The 21,361-nt window shown below is 36.4% G+C and overlaps 1 protein-coding gene across 1 annotated transcript in view; it reads right to left on the reverse strand.

The window, feature by feature from the left end:
• Nucleotides 1-21,361, reverse strand: part of LOC124613409 (dynein axonemal heavy chain 7-like) — a 755,469-nt gene that overhangs the window by 689,657 nt on the left and 44,451 nt on the right. The window contains exon 5 of the mRNA XM_047142112.1: nucleotides 1,784-1,985. Coding sequence (XP_046998068.1) covers nucleotides 1,784-1,985 — 202 coding nt within the window. The remainder of the gene's footprint in view (nucleotides 1-1,783; nucleotides 1,986-21,361) is intronic.

Consider the following 21,361-nt stretch of genomic DNA (forward strand, 5'->3'; position numbering starts at 1 on the left):
AGCCAGCAGCCAAATTAGGTACCTACCATGGTCAGTCAAGGCATGGCCACCAATGCTGAAGTCACAAAGACTAGTTGCCATACATTACACACTTCTCAGGAACACTCTTTCATTATATTCTTTGACTCAGACAACAGATTTCTCATCTATTACCATCATCATCTTCCCTCACTAGCAGCAGCAACAGCACTGACAATCATGCAATCACGCGTACTCTGCAGGTTTTATAGATTGGCATGCTGCACCACCTCCACAGCAGGCAGCTGCATCTTTCACTGACTCCTTGGCTGAATCTGCCAATTCTGATGATCAAAGCTTCTAGACCTCGTTGCTCCTTAAGATATCATCATGGAGCTGGGAGGCAGATTCACATGTAGCTTTTCAGAGCCAAACTTTGCTTCCAAAGGGCAATGAGAAAGACAAACATCAACCCATCATATTTGATGTATTGTCCCTTTTTCCATGTCAGATCTGTCCAAGTCAGCTGATTCTGACCCCATATACCATCTTGGGGGAGGGGTGATAGAGGGGTGGGAAGATGCTGTATCTATTAGCAACTGCAACAATGATCAGGTCTGTCACACAACAAAAGAATCTGTGCTCACACTAATACTGGACTCATAATTAATGTAAAGTGTTCTTGTGAAATGTCTTCAGTAAATGAAATGTGTTCAATAAATGAGAAGTGTACCATGTCTCATCACATATGCCTCATGAATTGTTGTACTGTATGTGATAAGACTCACTTCAAGTAACTGTTAGTCATTCCTTGATTTACTTCACTCACAGGTGGAGTGAGAGTAATGTTTCCATATGTCCCCTAAGCTCTGCCATCTTGCACTTATATCCTGATATTAAATATACAACTCAGGAAATAGTATTGTTTCCCACCCTATCATTAACACTCATTCTCTAAATTCACTCAAAAGTATGTGAACATTTTTCCTTTGCTCCATGAATTAATATTTAATTTCTCCAAGCACTTTGGTAACATTATCATGCACTCTAATGTAACGGATTATTATGTAGATGCAGTATTTCTTTTAGATATTCCTAGTCACACTTGTGATGATTTCCAACAATAAAATATGAAGAACAAATCACAGCAGAATTCCGAATGTACTTTTATAATTTCTTCCAATTTCCAACATTACCAAATAATTTGTGTTTATTGGGCTACATAACTATGTTTCAGCAGTTCACAAGTACTTTATATATGTAACAGAATTGAAAGATTTACAAATGATGCTGTAATTGTGCACTATTGAATCATTTTCATATTTCTCAAATACATACTGTTTCAAAGCAGGCTCCAGTTATTAGTTTTACCTCTCTTGATAAACATAATGGAAAAGATAACAGATATAGTCATTTATATTTTAACAGAATTAGTTCTATCTGTTCTCCATATGATGGTTCCTAACAGGACAGTGTCTTTGAAACGTCACACAATGAGCTGTCTGGTGACCATGTAATCCTGATGTCAGTAAGTGAAATACATTAACAATTTTTCTGAGTTTGTATTAAAAAAATTGGTTAGTGTCAGTTCTACTGGATACAAACATTTGTTTCTTAAAATTTTCAAGTTTTCAGATAATATGGGGTATAGCATGCTTTCTCTATCAGCTAAGGTATCCTGATAATTATGGTAATGATGGTGAAAATGGATACAAATCTAGATTTTTTAAAAAATATTTCACAGCCTACTTATTGTAATAGGCATGTACTGTGTCTGTCATGAGGAATAATGACTGTTTTTGTTAGTTATATGGTTTCTGCTTACCTCACGGAATCCATAGTTGGTATTAGAGTCTGTTGGAGGCTAATTCTTTCCTTGATTTCTGCTGTTCTGACAACTTCACTCCAATAATTCCATGCTCCTTTGCCTTTAAATGTGTATACTAGATCAATTAATAATCCTTCCTTTGGTATTGATATGTCAACTATCTCCAGAGACCTTGGAACTGGGTGATCACTTTCCAATCCTATACAGGAAAGTGTTTGTTTAAGACATGTATTTCGCGTACGGTAGTGAGAAAAGTCTGCAATTGCTATTGACAGTTTTAATCTTTCACACAGAAAAGAATTATTCTACAAATTTCAGCACTTATTCTATGGAGGACAAAAGAGAAGCATCAGTTTGCTAATTATCAAACACTGAGCTGTTTTTCTGATGAACTTAAAAGTGTGCAGCAGATATCAAATCTTCCCTAGCTTCGATAACTTTTCACTCAGTGTCTTATTCAAAAGAATGAGCCAGGAAACAAATAGAGAAAAATCAGAAAAAAGGAGAAAATGTAACACAGTTGATGGGGGAGGGGGGATGCACACTAGTCCCTTAGTCACAGAACTAGTGCAGGAAAAAGATCAAAAGTAACACTAATACTCATAGTGCATCTACATTCCGTTCTCATACATAAATTTATGCTAGGGGCTTAAGATGAACTTATATATACTGCAAATAGTTATTAAGGTTTGTTTTATATTAAAATGTAGGTGATGATGGCTTTTACACATGTATTAAAGTGTTTTCACATATGTCACAAAAAGATTGCAAAAGAAACACAATTATTACTTCCAAAGATATGTGTTACATGCCTGTGTGCTTGACATGAATAATGTAATCTTTACGCAAGGACACAGCCAAAGAGGCAAAGAGGGGAGGGCAGGGGAGGGGGGGGGTGGCAGGGGTTCCGGACCCTCCCTTATCACCTAGATGAAATTGCACACGAGTTAGCTCCTGTGTACTGAAATTGAAAAACATTTCGATTTTCAGTCATACAGTGAAAAAGGGATATGCACTATCAACAGTCAGCAAGGGAAATGATAAATTTGACAATGTATACATCCATAGCACTACTGGTTATTGCCCATCTCTATTTTTACTAACAGCAGTTGCTGGCCTTGCTTGAGTTCAGTAGTTGTTTTGTTAATCAGTTCAGTTCTTACCTGCAGTTGAGTTTAATATAAGTGCTACCATTTATTTTGTTGTGTTATGTACTGTCAAGATATTTTCTATTATGGATGTATTTCTAAAAAGAAAGGAGAGGAAATCTGATTCTGATTCTTCGACTAGCATTAAGGTAAGTTAAAAACATGTAGGCACTACTATAATAGCCTAATTACATATCTACAGCAGTTAAATGTCAGCACTGGTGACATCATTTGGAGGCTGGTAGAACTCTGTGGTTGCCATATCTCAGTATTTCACAAGGCGTTGGAGAGGTAAATATCATTAAAAATAACATTAGATTAAAATCAGTGTATAAAAGTACACTTGGATTCATCTGAGCCAGCCAAAAATTGTGTTGACCAACAAAAATATCACTTAAGTGGTGATTAAATTGTTCAATATTCTATTATTAATAGCCTAAATGGCAAAATATTGCCCAATTTGTTCACAAGAGCGGTACTCAGTTATGAAAAACAGTTCCAATATGGAATGTGGAATGATGGGGAGGAGTTTGTGGAATGGGGGAGGGGTATGTGGCGACAGCACATTCTATAGTTTGATCATTTATAAAAGATTTTCTCAGCGGGCTGCTTGAATTTGTCTGAGCTGACTACACACTGCATTCCTCCCTTGTCCTTTCATTCAGGATCTGTTTACACTTTTGTAATACTATAATAATTGAAGCTAGCTATTCGATGCATAATTAAATCTTAATATATGTTTGCTTTCATGTATTATCAAATGACTGAACATGCACTAGGAAAAAACATGTCAGAATTCAAATATTTGTTGTGATGCATTTTACTTTATTTTCAAACAATGTACAAAAACCACTTTTTTCAAATTCTCCACTGCTTTGAGGTAGTCTGGTGAGCTAGGAATCTCTGGATTAGGGAGGAGAGATGGTGCAACCCATCTGCCAGCAATCTTGAAAATGGTTTTCTGTGGTTTCCCATTTTTAATTTAGGTGAACACCAGGATTGGTCCCTTATTATAGGCCACAGCCAGTTCCTTCTGAAATATTTCTTACCTGAGAGACTCCAATTCCTTTGAAGATGCAGCCCTTCTGCTTAAATGGACATCGGTGAATCGAAGGCATGCCGAGCATCTCTTTGGAGTCTCCCAGTATTGATAGGCAATGCCATGCGATAAATAATAATCCAAATTCTCCTCATTTAGTCTCATCCATTTGTCTGCTGTGACATTCTTTGATGCAAAACATGATCTTTCTTACATTGCAAGAACTGAGAGATGCATACTTAAATGAGGAAATCTGGTAAAGAGTAAGGCCATCTTAGCCATTAAAAATTATTCTGTCTTCTCTGTTGAACACAGGTACCTTTATTCCAAAAGCCTTGTTGGAAATAATCACAGTGTCCCAAAAAAATTAGCACTTGTACATTCCTGATCACTTCCTCAGCTCAAATCCAGATTGAAAGAAGAAGAGTGTAAAATGACCTCGGAAGGTGAAGGGAGATTGGACCATGACTGCTTCTTACTGTTTCACTAAATGCAACACTCCTAAGTAATCAAATTATATCTCCGATTGGTGAAAACTCTAAGATTATTTTGGAATAAAGTGGTTTATCGTTCTTTAAGGAATGTTTCAGAATAAATGAAAAACATGAGACTTCTTAAGGTGCACTTTAACATATTGGATCCCATCCCCCCAATTGACAAAATACTGGCTACATCCTAGCTTTACTCAATAGAAGTTGTCTGGGTGGATGTGTATAATGATGCATTTGTACATAGCTTTGGCCAGCAATGTAAAACAATGCATTATGTCATACAAAGGGAATGTAGACTACAATGAAATACACACAAATTTGATAATGAAATTTACCTAAAGTCATGATATTAAATTCCAAAATATTTCATACATAATTACAAACTAAACTGACTGTTCAGTTTCAAAGAGTGGTTTGATGTAGTTCTCTATGCTACACCACCCAACAAAAGTCAGCTCATCTCTGCGTAAGTACTGCAACATGTAATGGTTAACTTTAGCCAAGGCTTGATTGCCACCTATAATCGCACCCGCCCTCCACACACACACACACACACACACACACAGACACACACACACACACACACACACACACACACACACACACACACACACAGGCGCGCGTGCACACACACTCCCTCTCTCTCTCTCTCTCTCTCTCTCTCTCTCTCTCTCTCTTACCAGTTTAACAATTCCTAAATGCTTTAATTCATCATACTGTAAATGCCTTACACATTCTTCACCCTAGTGATTCAGCCACTCTTTCTTTGTGAAATTCACAATGTAAGTAATACTAGTAAATATATTACACATACAACTCCTCTCCAGCACTGAAATATTTGCAACTAGCAGAAACTAGCAATCTGCATCTTAAACTTGAACCATAACAGAAAACCCTGGCATGTAGCTGAATGAGCATGCAATGACAGACCCATATGTGTCATGTAAGCTCAGTTTAACGCAATACCCAGCCACACTAGAACCATTATTGCTGCAGAGATACCAGTTCTGCCTACTACATTTTACACTCTGTATCTCACAGAATCAACCTCAAATTTACTAACATTTCCTTCATACAAGACTGTTTATGAACAATAATAAATTGTCATTATTTGTTACCCTACATAATGTTGTAATTTTAATTATCAGTACTTTATGCAAAACAGTATTACAGTTACAAGGAATGTATGTCTCTGAATACAAATATGCTGATGAACTGTAAAAAGAGCAACTAATACTCATGTATAAATCATCCCAATTAGTCTACGGTAAGAACTGTATAACAATTCAGTTTTTGTTCTTATTCTACAGAGAAAGTGAAGTTTTACCACCTCCTGCAGGGCTATTCTCAGACTTTTGGGTGCCAATATCTCTGTCCTAAACTTAATTCGGTTGTTATCTTTCATGGATAGCTTCTGAGTCATGTTAACCACCCCACATCAATAGTCAGCCCACAGGAAAAGTGATTGTTTTGGAATGAAAGTTAGTGCATGTGTTAATTCAGGGTATTGACTATTTCCATTCCAGCATGCATCCAGATTCATCCAGCCAATTCAGCATGAAGGATTAACAAACGTACCAACTCAATAAAGAAAGAAAATAACCAATTTTTAATTTGGTAATTACTGTTCCACATTCTGTGTTATATTCTTCAAATCAATAATAGATTCTACTACACACTTTTAAATGAAGCTAATGTGTTAATCCAGGGTATAAGCTAATTCCATTCCAGATTTCTTCCAAATTCGCCCAGATGTTTCGGCATGACGGAGTAACAAACTTACACAAAAACTCTCACATTTATAAGACATATAATGCCTGCTGCTCATGTTGGCTAGAATCCCAACATGAGAATCAGAGTATGGGGTCAACGAGTTCAGGATGACCATGCTCAATTCCATGCAGGATCTCAACAGCCTCATAAAGCTAGCGGAAGAACAACCAAACAGTTTGTTGTGACCTTGAAGGACTGTGCAGACACATCACATTGTGACCTTGAAGGACTGTGCAGCCACATCACAGACCTTGAGTCAGGAAACAGGCCTGTTTGCAGCAAGACCAGAATCCACACAGACCATGTAATGATGTCTGGAGGTCCAGTGACTGTCAGTATAGCATCTACTGTTGAGGCTCCCCTTGACATGGCAGCAGAAAGAGGTTTGCCAATGGCAGTGCACTCGACACATTTCTGGCTGTTAATTCTAGTGGCTGTGTCTTAGCTTCCAAGCCTCCATGACATATGCAAGATGCATCCTGGCCTTGCTGTTCTGACTCATCTTGATACAATGATACAGTTGCCCTGGTTCTCCAAATATCTCAATGCAATACATATGGTCATGGCTAATTGATAGTCTGGCTCACTACCACACACCAACAACTATGATGAATTCTGGGACTGAACCAAAGCATCATAGTATGACTAATCCATATATGTGATCAAAGATCAGTCAGACTCAATACCCAGCATGTTTAAAGCTATTGTTGCTGCCAGAATTTGTAGCTGTGTGTCAAAACGCTGCACTGAGTAAGCCACCAAATTATCTACAAATTTTATCAAAAGTTCTTCATAATATACTGAAAACACGCGGTAAGTAATATTTCATCATTTTCTATCTTTCTTGGTATTTTAATTTTAATATTTATTTATTTGTCATTAACCAAAGTAGACAATTTTAAATTTCCAGTTTTACATCAGGTTTAATATTTTACTACCCTGTCACCAGAAATTTGCTTAGTACTGTCATATTGATGTGGCACACTTGGAACTGGTAAGGAGGACTGTATACACTCTGTTATATGATTCTGTAGTTTTTTGCAGGCACTTCACAGTTTCAGGAATAAAAAATATTTTTTTTTAATTTCCTTCTGTAATGGATCATATTATTTTTTCTTTCTTTTTTTTCTTCATTCTCTGATTTTTATACACATAAAGCCAGACATGAATTAACAAATTTCTTTGTGCCAAAGATAATGTTTTCATACAAAAAAGGGAAGAATACATCCTTCAGCTGATTAATTTCTGTATGTTTACCTGTTTGTTTGTATAAGTGGTAACGGGTGGACATATGACTATCTCCGCCATGCCAATTTTGTTTGAAAATGTGTACTCCAACCGCATATTAAAAAGTGTTATAAAAGTTATCATGAATGCAAATTTTTTCATATATATATTTATGCCAATTACAGTCATCTGTTCATCATTTTGCCTGCACCGAGAATCCTTCATCATGAGGTTTGAAGCAGACAAGAGGAATTTGCATGAGCAGCAGAGGGGCGATCTGGTAACAGCATTGTCATAATCAGCTCTATGCCCAATGAAACTAATGAGAATGAGTACATAACTTTATATGATTAGTATTGATCTTAAATGTATAGCCCTTGAAGTCTGTTGCTATTAGTACCAGTTAATGTTCACCCAGGATATGTGTACCATCCATATTCTTTCAATTATTCTCTCCAATTAATTTTTTTGCTTATTCAAGCAGCAAATTATTAATGAGTTTCCATTACATTATTTGCCCCCCCATTCATATGACACTATTCAATGGCAACGGTTTAAAGGAGGGTGCCAAGCAGAATATGAACAGATCTTTCAATTGTTGAGATAAAAAAAAATGAGATAAATCATTTATTTTGAAAAAAACATTGAATGAGCAAATTAAAATTAAAATTCTGCCTACATACAAGATGTGCTGGAATGCTGATTTCAGCAGTTAATGTAGGAAGCTCCTACGCTGTATGCTTATATGGCTGTGCTTGGCACTGTCTCTCTGGCAGTAAATAGTTTCCTAACCAATTAATATCCTTTACAGAAAGCGCATTTCTAAACAAAAGACAAAAATTTGTATAAAGCCAACATTAACATGCAAGAAGATAAGTCATCAAATTCAGTAAGACTGTGTCACAGAATAATCAGGTTCATTACTGAATATGCAGATAAATCTACTTTAGTTGAAAAGTACCAGTACATACAAACTTTCCTTTTTGAAAAATTTTGTTCACAATTTTGTTAAAAACTATTCATCATGGGGTCAAAGGAAATGGCTATTGTTGAAAATCCATTACAAAATGTAAAATGCCAAGCTGTCAGAAATCTGAGCTTGGCAACAGTTGGAGGCAATGTGCCAACTTGTGAACTGGGCGATGGCTATCAAAAAATGATAACACTGGTAATATAATTAATCACAATGTCACTTTTATGACACTCAGTGAGACAATTTGTCAGTTCTCACCAGTAAACATTTTTCCAAATAGTGAAACTGAAGCATGTGACAGCAAATTCCTTTGATTATTAGCTCACAACATTGTGAATGCAAGAACAGGAAACAGTTCATAAAAATGATGTAAATACTAGTGACACACACAGTTTCACACAACTCATACAACTAATAACACAACAGTTTACAAAAAAGGACTTTCAGGAAAGTGTAACACAACAGTTTACGAGGCAACAGGAATTTCATGAAAGCATAACACAACAAATTATGGATATAGGACAACAGTTTACACTGCAAAATCAGGAATTTAATGATTTGGAGAATAGTATTAGTAAAAATTTTAGTGAGGTGAGCAAAATTATATGCACTGAATTACTGGACAAACTATCCAGAAAGTTGATAGAGCTAGGTAAGCAACTACAACAAGAAATAATTATTGACATATCCCACAGTATAGATTTGTTAATGGAAAAAGTATCATCCATAGACAATAAACAGGAACAAATTGCAGGTGAGTTAAAAAACCTTAGTGAAGCATATTCTCAAATTCAGGAGAACGAAATCCCAAATGGATGCATAGGTACAAATTGTGATGGATGCAGTCAGTAAGGTGCAAGATGTATGCAAAAACTTACCTACAGAAGTATAAAAGTTAAGTCGAAGAGTAGACCAGTTTGGTTAAAAGACAAAATTTGTCGAAAAACAGAGAGATAAACTATGTGCAGATGTAAAGGAAATAACTGAAAAGCTGAAGCCAGGATGCTGGATAAGGGCAGCACCCTTGATGAAAAGGTAGTGTCAGATTGCAAAATTTATATAGATACTGCAGAAGAAGCTCTAAAAGAGAAAGAAAGTCAACTTACAGCTAAAATAGATTCAGGTCTCAAGGAATCCGAGGAAAGGTTACAAGGCAGTGTTGCTAAAACTACTGACATTTCAAAACAACATTTGACAGAAAACAAACCAATGCTTTTAGACTGGTTACCACAATATGTGGGTTGCCCACGGAAGGAACATAGTGAAGGATGCAGAATGCAGCAGCACTTGCCAGCAGCTGTAAGTGTCAAGCAGGCACAATTGCCATGTGCTATGCCACAAGCAAACATAAACATACCTGACACTGACAGCATGAGGTATTTGTCAACATTACTTGCAGATGAGGGATTACTTAGGCTTTGACAATTTCCGATATTTACCTCTGGAGGGAAAAGAACATGCCCCATGGCCTTTATCAGAGCACATCAAAATGTTTTATCTCATACCTGGACGAAAGACCAGAAAATTAGATTTGTTGTTGGATACATGGAGGGTGACGTTTTGCTATGGGCTATGGACATGGCAGAACATTGCCACTACTATGAATAGTTTGAGAGAGTCTTTCTGGATAAATATTGGTCTGAGACCATACAAGAGAGACTTAGACATGAAGTATTCAACTCAGCTCCGTTCACTAGCAAACATGGAACCTTAAAGGGGTATTTAGAAAAATCTTTGAATAAAACCTAATACTGGATGAACCCAGTATCTCAAGTAGACATGCTGAAGATTTTAAAGAGCCATCTTCCTGCCCACATTAGGGAAAAACTCATTACCAGTCCGGAACATGACACTGAATACTTTCAATCTGTACTGGACTCAATAGATTTGATATACGAAGAGAGACCAGTACAAGTCTGTTAATACACAGATAATGCAATACAGATGGCAACCTTAACCACACAGAACAATTGAAATGGTAATGGTAATCACAACACCAACATCCGTAAATTCAACAGCAAATGTAAAAGAAATGGGCAAAAATTTAACAAACACAGCTACAATAGCAAGTAGCAAATGGCCGGCCTGTACAATTTGTGCAGATACAGGCAATAATCATCTGATCACTTGGCAAATGCAAAACAATACCAGACAGCTGAATAATCCACAAACAGTGGAATTCGGCCAGAAAAATAATGCATATATGCCAAATAACACGCAAAGCAAAGAGAATTTCAGTTGAGAGCCTCACAAGACATAATCAAACACCAACAGTCCATATAGCGGAAGTTACGCATAACTCAGAGACCAATGCCACCACAATGCCAGAAAACATGAACCAGTCATAGTAGGCCCCAATTCTGTGACCATGGAGGAGAGTGGGGGCACGAGATTGATCGGCACTTGTTTTATCAGATACAATCAAAGCAGGTATACTCTCTAAGTTGTATAATGTATAATAATATTAGATTTAGGATGTTGGAAATCACATTCCAGTATTTAAATGTTGGTTGATAAGGAAAATTCTTTGTTTTTATTGTTTTCTTATATGTTAAATGTGTAAACAATAAGATGTTTGGATGTAACAAGGAAGAATTTTACTTTTATGTGATTAAAGATGATGATACTCTAAATACAATGCTTCATCTTGTGCATGACCCAGTTTTAAACACAAATGAGCTTGTGAAATACATGGTAGCCCACTCACCATGGCATAAGTGGTATCAGAGTGATGCAGCGAAGCTCTTGCATGTCAGACAGACACAGCTGGAAGTGTTGGAGCAACAAAAACAAACAAGCCTTATGAGCCATAGGCTTCACTAGTACTTGTAAACCCTATTGCATAAACAGGGACACAGAAAATTAAGGGAGAGTCTATACTACAACTGTGACTATCTATACAATACACACATACAAAGATAAACTAAGAGATTATGTACACAGAAAGGGACCCTAAACTATGACATATTTACTGAAGTTACACTACCATATACATTATATCTATATACACACAATATTTACAAATTTAAGTATTTTAAGTACATGCACTAATTATATTTGATGGACCAGAAAGTCTTGCTGCAGGTAAACAAATGAATACAATATAAATGGTAAACTGAATAAGAATAAGAGGTCACACCATGCCTATAATACACTATGTCTTTCAGAGTTATAAGGCAAGTAGAGATGCACACATGACATTAAAAAAGTTTTGTGATAGCATGACTGCACACCAAAGAGAATGAATACATGGTTGAACATATGAAAAACTATTAGTAGCCACTGAGTCACTATACATTTATTTATGAAGATTTAGTTTTAAGTTAATGTTAAGTAAAAACATGGAATTTGAAAAAAGAAATCAGAACCAGGAGCTGGTACCAAAAGATGAACACAAGATGGCAACACTGGAAAAGGAATACCGACAAAAGAAACTCCAAGCAAAGAGAATTGTGAAAAAAGAAAAGGAGAAGAGTTGGGAAATATTCACCCAGAAACTAGAGCAGTATAGCAAAGGGAACCAAAAACTGCTATATTGGTTATTGAAAACTAAAAGATCTGACAGAGAAAACATAAAAATGATTAAAACAGAGGATGGGGATATTATCAAGGACATAGAAGTTATCAGAGAAGAGATGAAGAAATATTTTGAAATATTACTGAATGGGGAAGGTGCACAAGAATGTGACACCAAAGTCATTGAATTAGAGGAAAAGCTGGCACCAATCTCTTGGTTAGAAACTGAGAACTCCCTGAAACAGATGAAAAGTGGGAAGGTGGCCGGAGTAGATGAGCTGACGGCAGATATGATTAAAGCTACAGGAATCCATGGAATACAATGGTTACACTGGGTGCTGGGGGTGATATGAAAAGAAAACAAAGTGTCAGATGAATGGAAAAAAGGAATTATAATACCACTGTTCAAGGAAGGTAGTAGAAAGAAATGCGCCAACTACTGAGGAATCACACTGTTATCACACTACCTTAACATAATGGAAAAGGTCATAGAAATAAGATTGCAGAAAATTCTAGAACACCAATTAGAGGAACAACAGGATGCGTTCAGAAGTAATAGGGGAACAATAGATCTCATTTTCTCCCTCCATCAGTTAATGGAGAAATATTGGGAAAAGGAAAGGACTTGATAGTAGTATTTGCGGATTTGGAAAAATCATATGACACTGTACCAAGGGATAATATATGGGAATGCTTGAGAAAAAAATAATGTTCCTGAGTCATTAATTAAAATGTCCAGATGCTGTATGATGGTCATGAGAACAGTGTACAAATAGGAGGTGGAAGATCAAAATGGTTTAAGACAAACAGAGGTGTTCAGCAAGGCAGTTCACTCTCCCCTTTACTTGTCATTACACTTATGGACACAATCATGAAAGAAATCAAGGAAGAAGAAAATGAAGATCTCAACACTTTTGTTTTTGCTGATGACATCGCCATTTCGGAGAGATGGAAATGGAGGTTCACATGAGACTAGATTACTGGAACACAAAATTTTAAAAATTCAAGTTAGCTGTGAGTAGTAACAAGATAGTGTCAATGAAGATGACCAGGACAACCATACCTTGTCACATCAACTGGAGGGGGAGAAGGTTGAATGTGTGAAAAGCTTCAATTATCTGGGTAGCATCATATCATACGATGGAAGTTCCAAACTAGAAGTCTTAAACAGAATAACAAAACGATCTAGCTTCTTCCACCAAGTATGAAACCTAATCTGGGACAAGGAAGTCCCTCAAAGAGCCAAACAGACCATGTATAAAACTTATCTCCTGCCAGTCATGTTGTATAGTCTAGAGGCCTGTGTCATAAATAAGAGAGAAGAGAGTCAAATACAAGCATGTGAAATTAAGTTCCTTAGGTCAGCTCTACAAAAAACTAGAAGAGACAAAGTCAGGAATGATTATGTAAGGAGAGACCAGCAGGTGACATTGACTACAGAGGAGAGAACGAGTACTTTGAGATTGGAGCGGTTTGGTCATGTGAAGGAATGCACCCAAATCGAACTCCACGCCAGAATTTGGAGACGGAGGTACCAGGAAGAAGACCAGTTGGATGGCCTAGAAAGAGATGGACAGAAGGAGAGAAGTAACATGGGATGTAGTGGAGAGGGAAAAGCTATTTCAGAACAGAAACCAATGGAGGTATATCGTTCACAAAGTTCCTACCCAGACCACTGGAAGGAAATGCTGATGATGATAAAGTCTGCAACGATGCATCAACCTGTCCTAAAGTGAAGAAAGATAAATGCTTGTAGAGTTTTAGGTACCACATAAAAATAAGAAGGCCCACACAGCAAGACAAATACAGTTATAAGTTTATGATATGTATGAATGTGATAGTGTGTATGTATGGCAAGAAGAAAACAGTTGCAGTAATTCACATATCAAGATGCTGAACTAAGGTTGAGCGCTACCAAATAATCAAAGGGTTGAAACCTAACTGCTGTGAGTGCTGACTACCCCTGAAAGAGTCAAACACCTGATTTATATTGAAATTTGTATGCAAATTTGTTACTCATGTAAACACTGTTTTACACTTGTTGTACGTAACATGTTGTATTGTTGATACAACTCTGTAAACCTCAGAATATGAAATGGTTATCCTTTACACAATGAAGATAGCAAATAAATACTGCGTTGCACTTTTAAAGACTGAATAAGTATTTGATATGATCAGTATCACCAGATTTGAGTTGTGTTTGTAAACAACAAAGTATTTTGTTCTTGGGATCACAGTTAAGTTTAGTAACAAGATGTAACTGAGCACATTTATTCCATTCCTTGGAATTTCCTCAACCCTGGTAGTGTGCAGATCCTTCCTGGAGAATGTTAGAGAGGCGAGGCCATAAGTATTTATCTGAGCAGCATGTAGTATCTATTGCAACGACTACTGTTTACTCCTTTAATTCTTTGGAACTGATAAATATGCTTCGACAAGAAGTCACTGTAAATCGAAATGAAACATACACCAACTTATGTCATAAAGGAAAACAGGATCTACTGTATGAATGTTATGTAAAGAATGAGAGTAATATGTGTACTCATATAATTGGAATTAAACAATGTAACGAAATTGTAATTTGACAATATCTACTAAAACAAAACAATGAGCAATGGAAAGGGAAGAGAATATGTTGCAAAATACAATGTATATAGATGATGATAATGGCATGCCAACAAATGAATAGGATAATCGTATTTCGTAATTGTATTTATATTTTTTTATGTTATGTGTATAGTATGTGTTAAGAACACAACAGAAATTTTATGTAACATAATTGTATGAAATATGCTCAAAAACAGAGTGCAAAAACATAAAAAACCTCACTGCAAAGTGTTAAGTGTGCGTATGATATACATTGGTGTGAGCACTATAAACTAAAGATGACAATACTTCATATAACATGAACTTTCTGTGCTTGACAACATCATAAAAAATATGAATTTTCTGTGATCTACAATGTCATAAAAGTGGCAAGAAACTTACCTTGTTGACGGATGTTGGATGTACAGCTGGTGTCCCCACTGAATAAGTGAGAACAACAAGATAAAATAAATTCCTCGGTCCACTGATATGGAAACCAGTTGTCACAGCATCGATGATTTCACAAAGGATCATATTGCTGAACATGAACTTCATGAATTTGTGCAGTGAAAGCTACTGTAACTGCACAACATTGACACTCTGGTCTAGTATGAAACATGTGAGTGTGAGCTGGGACAATAATGTCTGTTGTGCTGTGTGCACATGCTTCACAAGCTGAATGCTGGGCAGATACTGATTGACAACAAATGGACTATGCAGTTACAGTAAGCACTTTGTTATAAAAGAAAACTTATGTGTGTATGTGTTAAAAGAAGCTGACTTGCGCATATAAATAGAAACCATACTGTAGTGCTTTGAGAATTTCTGTATAAATTCTAGAACCACTTGGCCTTCCTCCATCTCGAACACATGGTATTTTAAACAGAAGTGAGAGAGAGATGAATCCAACCTACTGCACATTGCATGTTTGTGTGTGCAGGTCTAAAAACAGGCACAAGCAAATTGTGGACGTGGTGGCCAAACGGCGGCCAACAAGTACCTGCTGTACGATCCACAGAGTTTCAGTGTATGTGTAGAGAAGAACAAGGAGAGTTTATTCTGTGCTTTTAGTGACTGTGATGATTGTTAAGGACAAATTAAGAAATGAAATTAGACTTTAAAGTAATTCATGTGTTAGACTTGCTAGAAGAAAGATATGTTCATAAAGTATGTGGTTGTTAAACTAATGCTATTGTACATGTATTTAATCGAGTCTAATACAAGATGAATTGGTTGATTTGCATACTTTCAATCATGAATTTGTCCTTTGTGCAAGTTGAAATACACCAAGACTAAACTAAAAGTATTCTGTGAGTATCCACTTTTTTCATTAGGAGATATATACATATATATATATATATATATATATATATATATATATATATATATATATATATATATATATATATATATGAATATAATAGAGGGAAACATTCCACGTGGGAAAAATATATCTAAAAAGAAAGATGATGAAACTTACCAAACAAAAGCGCTGGCAGGTCGATAGACACACAAACAAACACAAACATACACACAAAATTCTAGCTTTCGCAACCAATGGTTGCCTCGTCAGGAAAGAGGGAAGGAGAAGGAAAGACAAAAGGATATGGGTTTTAAGGGAGAGGGTAAGGAGTCATTCCAATCCCGGGATTGGAATGACTCCTTACCCTCTCCCTTAAAACCCATATCCTTTTGTCTTTCCTTCTCCTTCCCTCTTTCCTGACGAGGCAACCATTGGTTGCGAAAGCTAGAATTTTGTGTGTATGTTTGTGTTTGTTTGTGTGTCTATCGACCTGCCAGCGCTTTTGTTTGGTAAGTTTCATCATCTTTCTTTTTAGATATATATATATATATATATATATATATATATATATATATATATAGAGAGAGAGAGAGAGAGAGAGAGAGAGAGAGAGAGAGAGAGCGAGAGAGTCTGGTAAATTCCCTTAACCAGCAGTACTCTTTGGAGAAAAAGTTTTTGGAGATTGACGTAGCCAGCAATCCAGAGAAGAAACTTGGCAGTGCTTATCAAGTAAGTGAACTGATGTGACAGAGGTGTGAATCCAACTACACATTGATTCTTGTCATCTAAAGTGTTAGAATATAGGATAGCTCCAATGGCCAAAAATAAAGGCTAGGCCCAAACCGGCCTGAGGTTATCAACCCACAAAAAAAGAAATAATCTCAGACACTTTGCACCTGCAAATTATGTTGGTGCACAGTACATGTAAATCCAAACATGAATTAATGAACTGCTTTGTGCCAGAGATAATATTTTCATACAAAAAAAGAGAAGAGATACGCTCTTCACTTGATTAATTTCTGTATCTCCAACTGTTTGTTTCTGTAAGTGGTAGTGGGGGGACGTATGGCTAGCTCCACCATGCCAGTATTGTTTAAAAACATGTATTCCAACTGTATATTAAAGTTATTAAGAAGCCAAGATTATCCATGTATATATTTATGCCTTGGCACCTGTCTGTTCATCATTTCACACACAACAAGAATCCTGCATCAGGAGATTTGAAGCAGACATGAGGAATTTGCACGAGCAGTGGAGGGGTGATCCAGTAACAGCATTGTCATAATCAGCTCCATGCCCAATGGAACTAATGAGAATAAGTAGGTAACTTTAAATGAGCAGTATTGATCTTAAATGTATTGAAATTCAAGGTCTGTTGATAATAGTACCAGTTAAAGTTCATCCAGGATATGTCTATGGTTCAATTTCTTTCAGTTATTCTTTCCAATTCATTTTTTGATTATTCAAGCAGCAATTATGAATCAGTTTTCATTATTTACCTGCCCCACCCCATATGCCACTATTCACTTCTTACCTTAATTATTACAATAAGTGGTGGGTTTGAACAATACATGGGAATAAGAAGATTTACTGTGTTTATTCAAATTCCTTAATACTATTGAAACACTTATCAACTAACAATTTATGGAGGTGCTGCTTGAAAGTATCATTTGGTAAATTTGTCATTGATGGCAGTAGCTTGTTACATAGCTACAATCTTGTGTGTTTAAAACTACTTCGGATTTTGCAGGGTCTTGTAAATTCCACATCTAGTACTTCTGTTTCTAGTTTCATGGGAATGGATAGCTATTATGCAAGCTAATTTGGAAAAAAGACATGTTGTAATATAAAGGGAATGTACAGTCAAGATGTTGAAGTCTTTCTTTAAAATGCTTTTGACATGATACTTTGCTTGTAATTCCTGCGATTACTCTTATAGCTTTCTTCCTCTACAGGAACACTGAGCACCAGGAGATAGCCAGCAATGAAATACAAATATTAATAGTATACAGAATTTACAGCCTAGGGTACAAAAATTGTAACAAATTGTAGAAATAGAGACTAATGAGGTATTCCTAAACTTTGTTTCTGAACATTTGAGGATTTTTTGATTTCTGCATTTAATGTCCATCAGCAACTTGTTATACACTTCTGCATCAGGGTATAAAACATTTTGAATCCTAGAGAGGGATTCACAGTCTATATGACAATAATTTTTACTTCTAAGAATTGAGAGATGAAAACGGGAATGCACCAGAGGATCGCAATGGTAAAAAGGCAAGGCCTAGCAGAAATCCCTGGATAAGACAGTGAAGTTAATTGATGGAAGGAAAAACTGTCGAAATGCAGCAAAATGAAGCGAGTGGAGGAGAATACTAATGTCTTAAAAATGAGATAGACAGAAAGTGCAAAATAGCTAAGCAGTAAATGGCTAGAGGACAAATGCAAGGCTGTAGAAGCATATAAAACTAGGGGAGAGATAGATGCTACCTACAAGAACATAAAACAGATATTCAGAATAAAAAAGAAGCAACTGTATGAATAACAAGAGTTCGGATGGCAGCCCAATAGTAAGGAAAGAAGGGGAAGCTGAAAAGTGGAAGAATATATACATATATGGGAAAAATATATCTAAAAACAAAGATGATGTAACTTACCAAATGAAAGTGCTGGCATGTTGATAGACACACAAACAAACACAAACATATACACAAAATTCAAGCTTTCGCAACCAATGGTTGCTTCATCAAGAAAGAGGGAAGGAGAGGGAAAGACGAAAGGATGTGTGGATGGATATGTGTGTGTGTGTGTGTGTGCACGCGAGTGTACACCTGTCCTTTTCTCCCCCTAAGGTAAGTCTTTCCACTCCCAGGATTGGAATGACTCCCTTAAAACCCACATCCTTTCGTCTTTCCCTCTCCTTCCCTCTTTCCTGATGAAGAGGGAAACATTCCACGTGGGAAAAATATATCTAAAAACAAAGATGATGTGACTTACCAAACGAAAGCACTGGCAGGTCGATAGACACACAAACAAACACAAACATACATACAAAATTCAAGCTTTTGAAACCCACAGTTGCTTCGTCAGGAAAGAGGGAAGGAGAGGGAAAGATGAAAGGATGTGGGTTTTAAGGGAGAGGGTAAGGAGTCATTCCAATCCCGGGAGCGGAAAGACTTACCTTAGGGGGAGAAAAGGACAGGTATACACTCGCACACACACCCATATCCAACCGCACATACACAGACACAAGCAGACATGCCTTCATAAGAAAAAGAACACAGTAACATTGATTAACACAAGCAAGCACACCTCACATACACATGACTGCCATCTCCAGCAGCTCAGACCAGCATTCTGTTTAGCCACTGTTTCTCTTGCTTTCTACAATAATTTCCACTGATCTATGCAAAGAAAAACCAGATTCATAGTTAAATTTCTCATCCACTGTTTGTTTCCAGAATAGTGTAACTCAGTCAGTATTTACAGTTCTGTAAAATTTAATTTTTCTTTCTTAATTGAAACCCATTGATGGGGATGTATTATTGCTGTTATTTGAATTTTGCAGTCAGATAAACCATTTATTATGGGCTCACATGTATTTCATTAAAGGTAATTGGGCTCAGAAATAAATTATCAATCACTTTTGTACTATGTCCACCTGTTCTTGTAGTAAATCATACTGTCTCGGGGAAGTCAAATTTGTAACATCAATATCTCAAAATTCTTTTAACTGGCCCTATTCAAGATGAAATCTGTATTGAAATCTTTACATACAGTCATTCCCCAGTTATTTCTACCAAATGTTACTAGTACCACCTCCAAATGGATAATGAATTTTCCTGTTGTTTGCCTGAGGAGTGTAAGAACTGCAATCTTGTGTATTTACATCTGTTGTCGAAGTACATAACTCAAAGAGCTGGTCAATGCAGTATTCACTGAGACCTATGACATGAGACGTCATTCCAGTTTATGTTTGTAGCCACTCTGCTTTTCCTTGTACCAAGCCTGCAGCAATCTGATACAAATATGTATCTAGGTGCATCTCTTCTCCTTTAATTTATAGTCAGCTTTTGACCTCTTTTCAAGACACTATCCATTCCATTCAACTGCTGTTCCAAGTGCATCGTTGACACAACTATTTTATCATCGACAAACTCAAAGTTTTAAATTCTTCTCCCTCTTCTCTTTCCAAACTTCTACTTGGTTCCCTTCACAAAGGGCTCAACATACACATTCAATAACCTATAGGATAGGATAAGCTAAACCCTGTCACACTCCATTCTTGGCCACTGCTTCTCTTCCACTGAATATCTCTGTAGACATCAAGTAGAAATACAGTATTTTCATGGGTAATTGAAAGACTGACTCAAAGTGCCATGCTGTAGACTGATTAATTACCATGTGTTGACCATAAAAGCATGGAAGAAATACTTTTGACTATCGAATAATTATCAACTGTTATCAGCATCACACTTGTTTAGCAATCACTGCAGACTTCCTGCAATGATGTCATGTGCTATTTAAGCAATTAACCCAACTGGAGTGAAGTTATAATTTATACCAGCAGGAATCTGGGTAGTCCTTCATAGAACTGATTAACATTGTAAATCTAGCAAGTTAACAGTTGCAGGTCAACATATGTTTATTTTGTATTTGTGTGGTATTTTACTTCAGAGAAAATATTAAAAGTCCTCAGAAAGGCACTGGCCTCACTTACTACTTGAAAGTGGTCACTGGTTTATGCAAGCTATTGACATGTTAAGACTCTTCAGTTTTCCTGAGATTGATTTCTTTATGGTATTTGCTGCAGCATCACAGTTCATGTAGGTCTTTTAGATCCATAATGTTCAGAGAGACTTCCCAATTTTTTTTTTTTTAATAAGAGCGCATTATGTTACTTTTAGACTACAGTGAAACCCATACACCTTATCCTTTAAATACAGTCTGCTCCTTGTCCACGAGTTGGGATTAAATAGTACCAAAAAATGTTCTTTTCCAAACTCCCACAATCTTTTTAACCTCTTATAAACAATGGATATAGTAAATTTTTTTTTTTAAAAAAAAATCACAAAAACAAAGTAAATGCCTCTGATATGGTGACATTAGCAAGTCCCTTGGATCTGACTGCAATGATATTGGATAGCTTCTGCTTCATTTATGGTATCTGCATCCCAATCTCCAGCAGCAAACAGCTTTCTTCAGGCAAGCGTACAAATGTTAGATTGTAAGTCTTTCACACCACTGTCCATCAATCTTGCTATAGTTTCTTCTCAATGGCACAAAGCTTTCTTTTTCATATAGTCTATATAGTCTAATACCATCTGTGGTGTAACAAACACCTTTACGCAATCAGATGAAAGATGTTTCTTTAAAAATATTGTTTAGAGTGATAGCCTCTTGAGAATCATATGTGACTAATGTTGATTAAGAATAATATCATGATAGAGCCTGATCAGTCATGACGAAAACTTCACCTGGGTTTTAATAATGCAATGATTTATAAGAAAAGTAGCTGG

Source organism: Schistocerca americana, chromosome 4 (genome assembly GCF_021461395.2).
Source record: "Schistocerca americana isolate TAMUIC-IGC-003095 chromosome 4, iqSchAmer2.1, whole genome shotgun sequence".
Classification (NCBI taxonomy): Eukaryota; Metazoa; Arthropoda; class Insecta; order Orthoptera; family Acrididae; genus Schistocerca; species Schistocerca americana.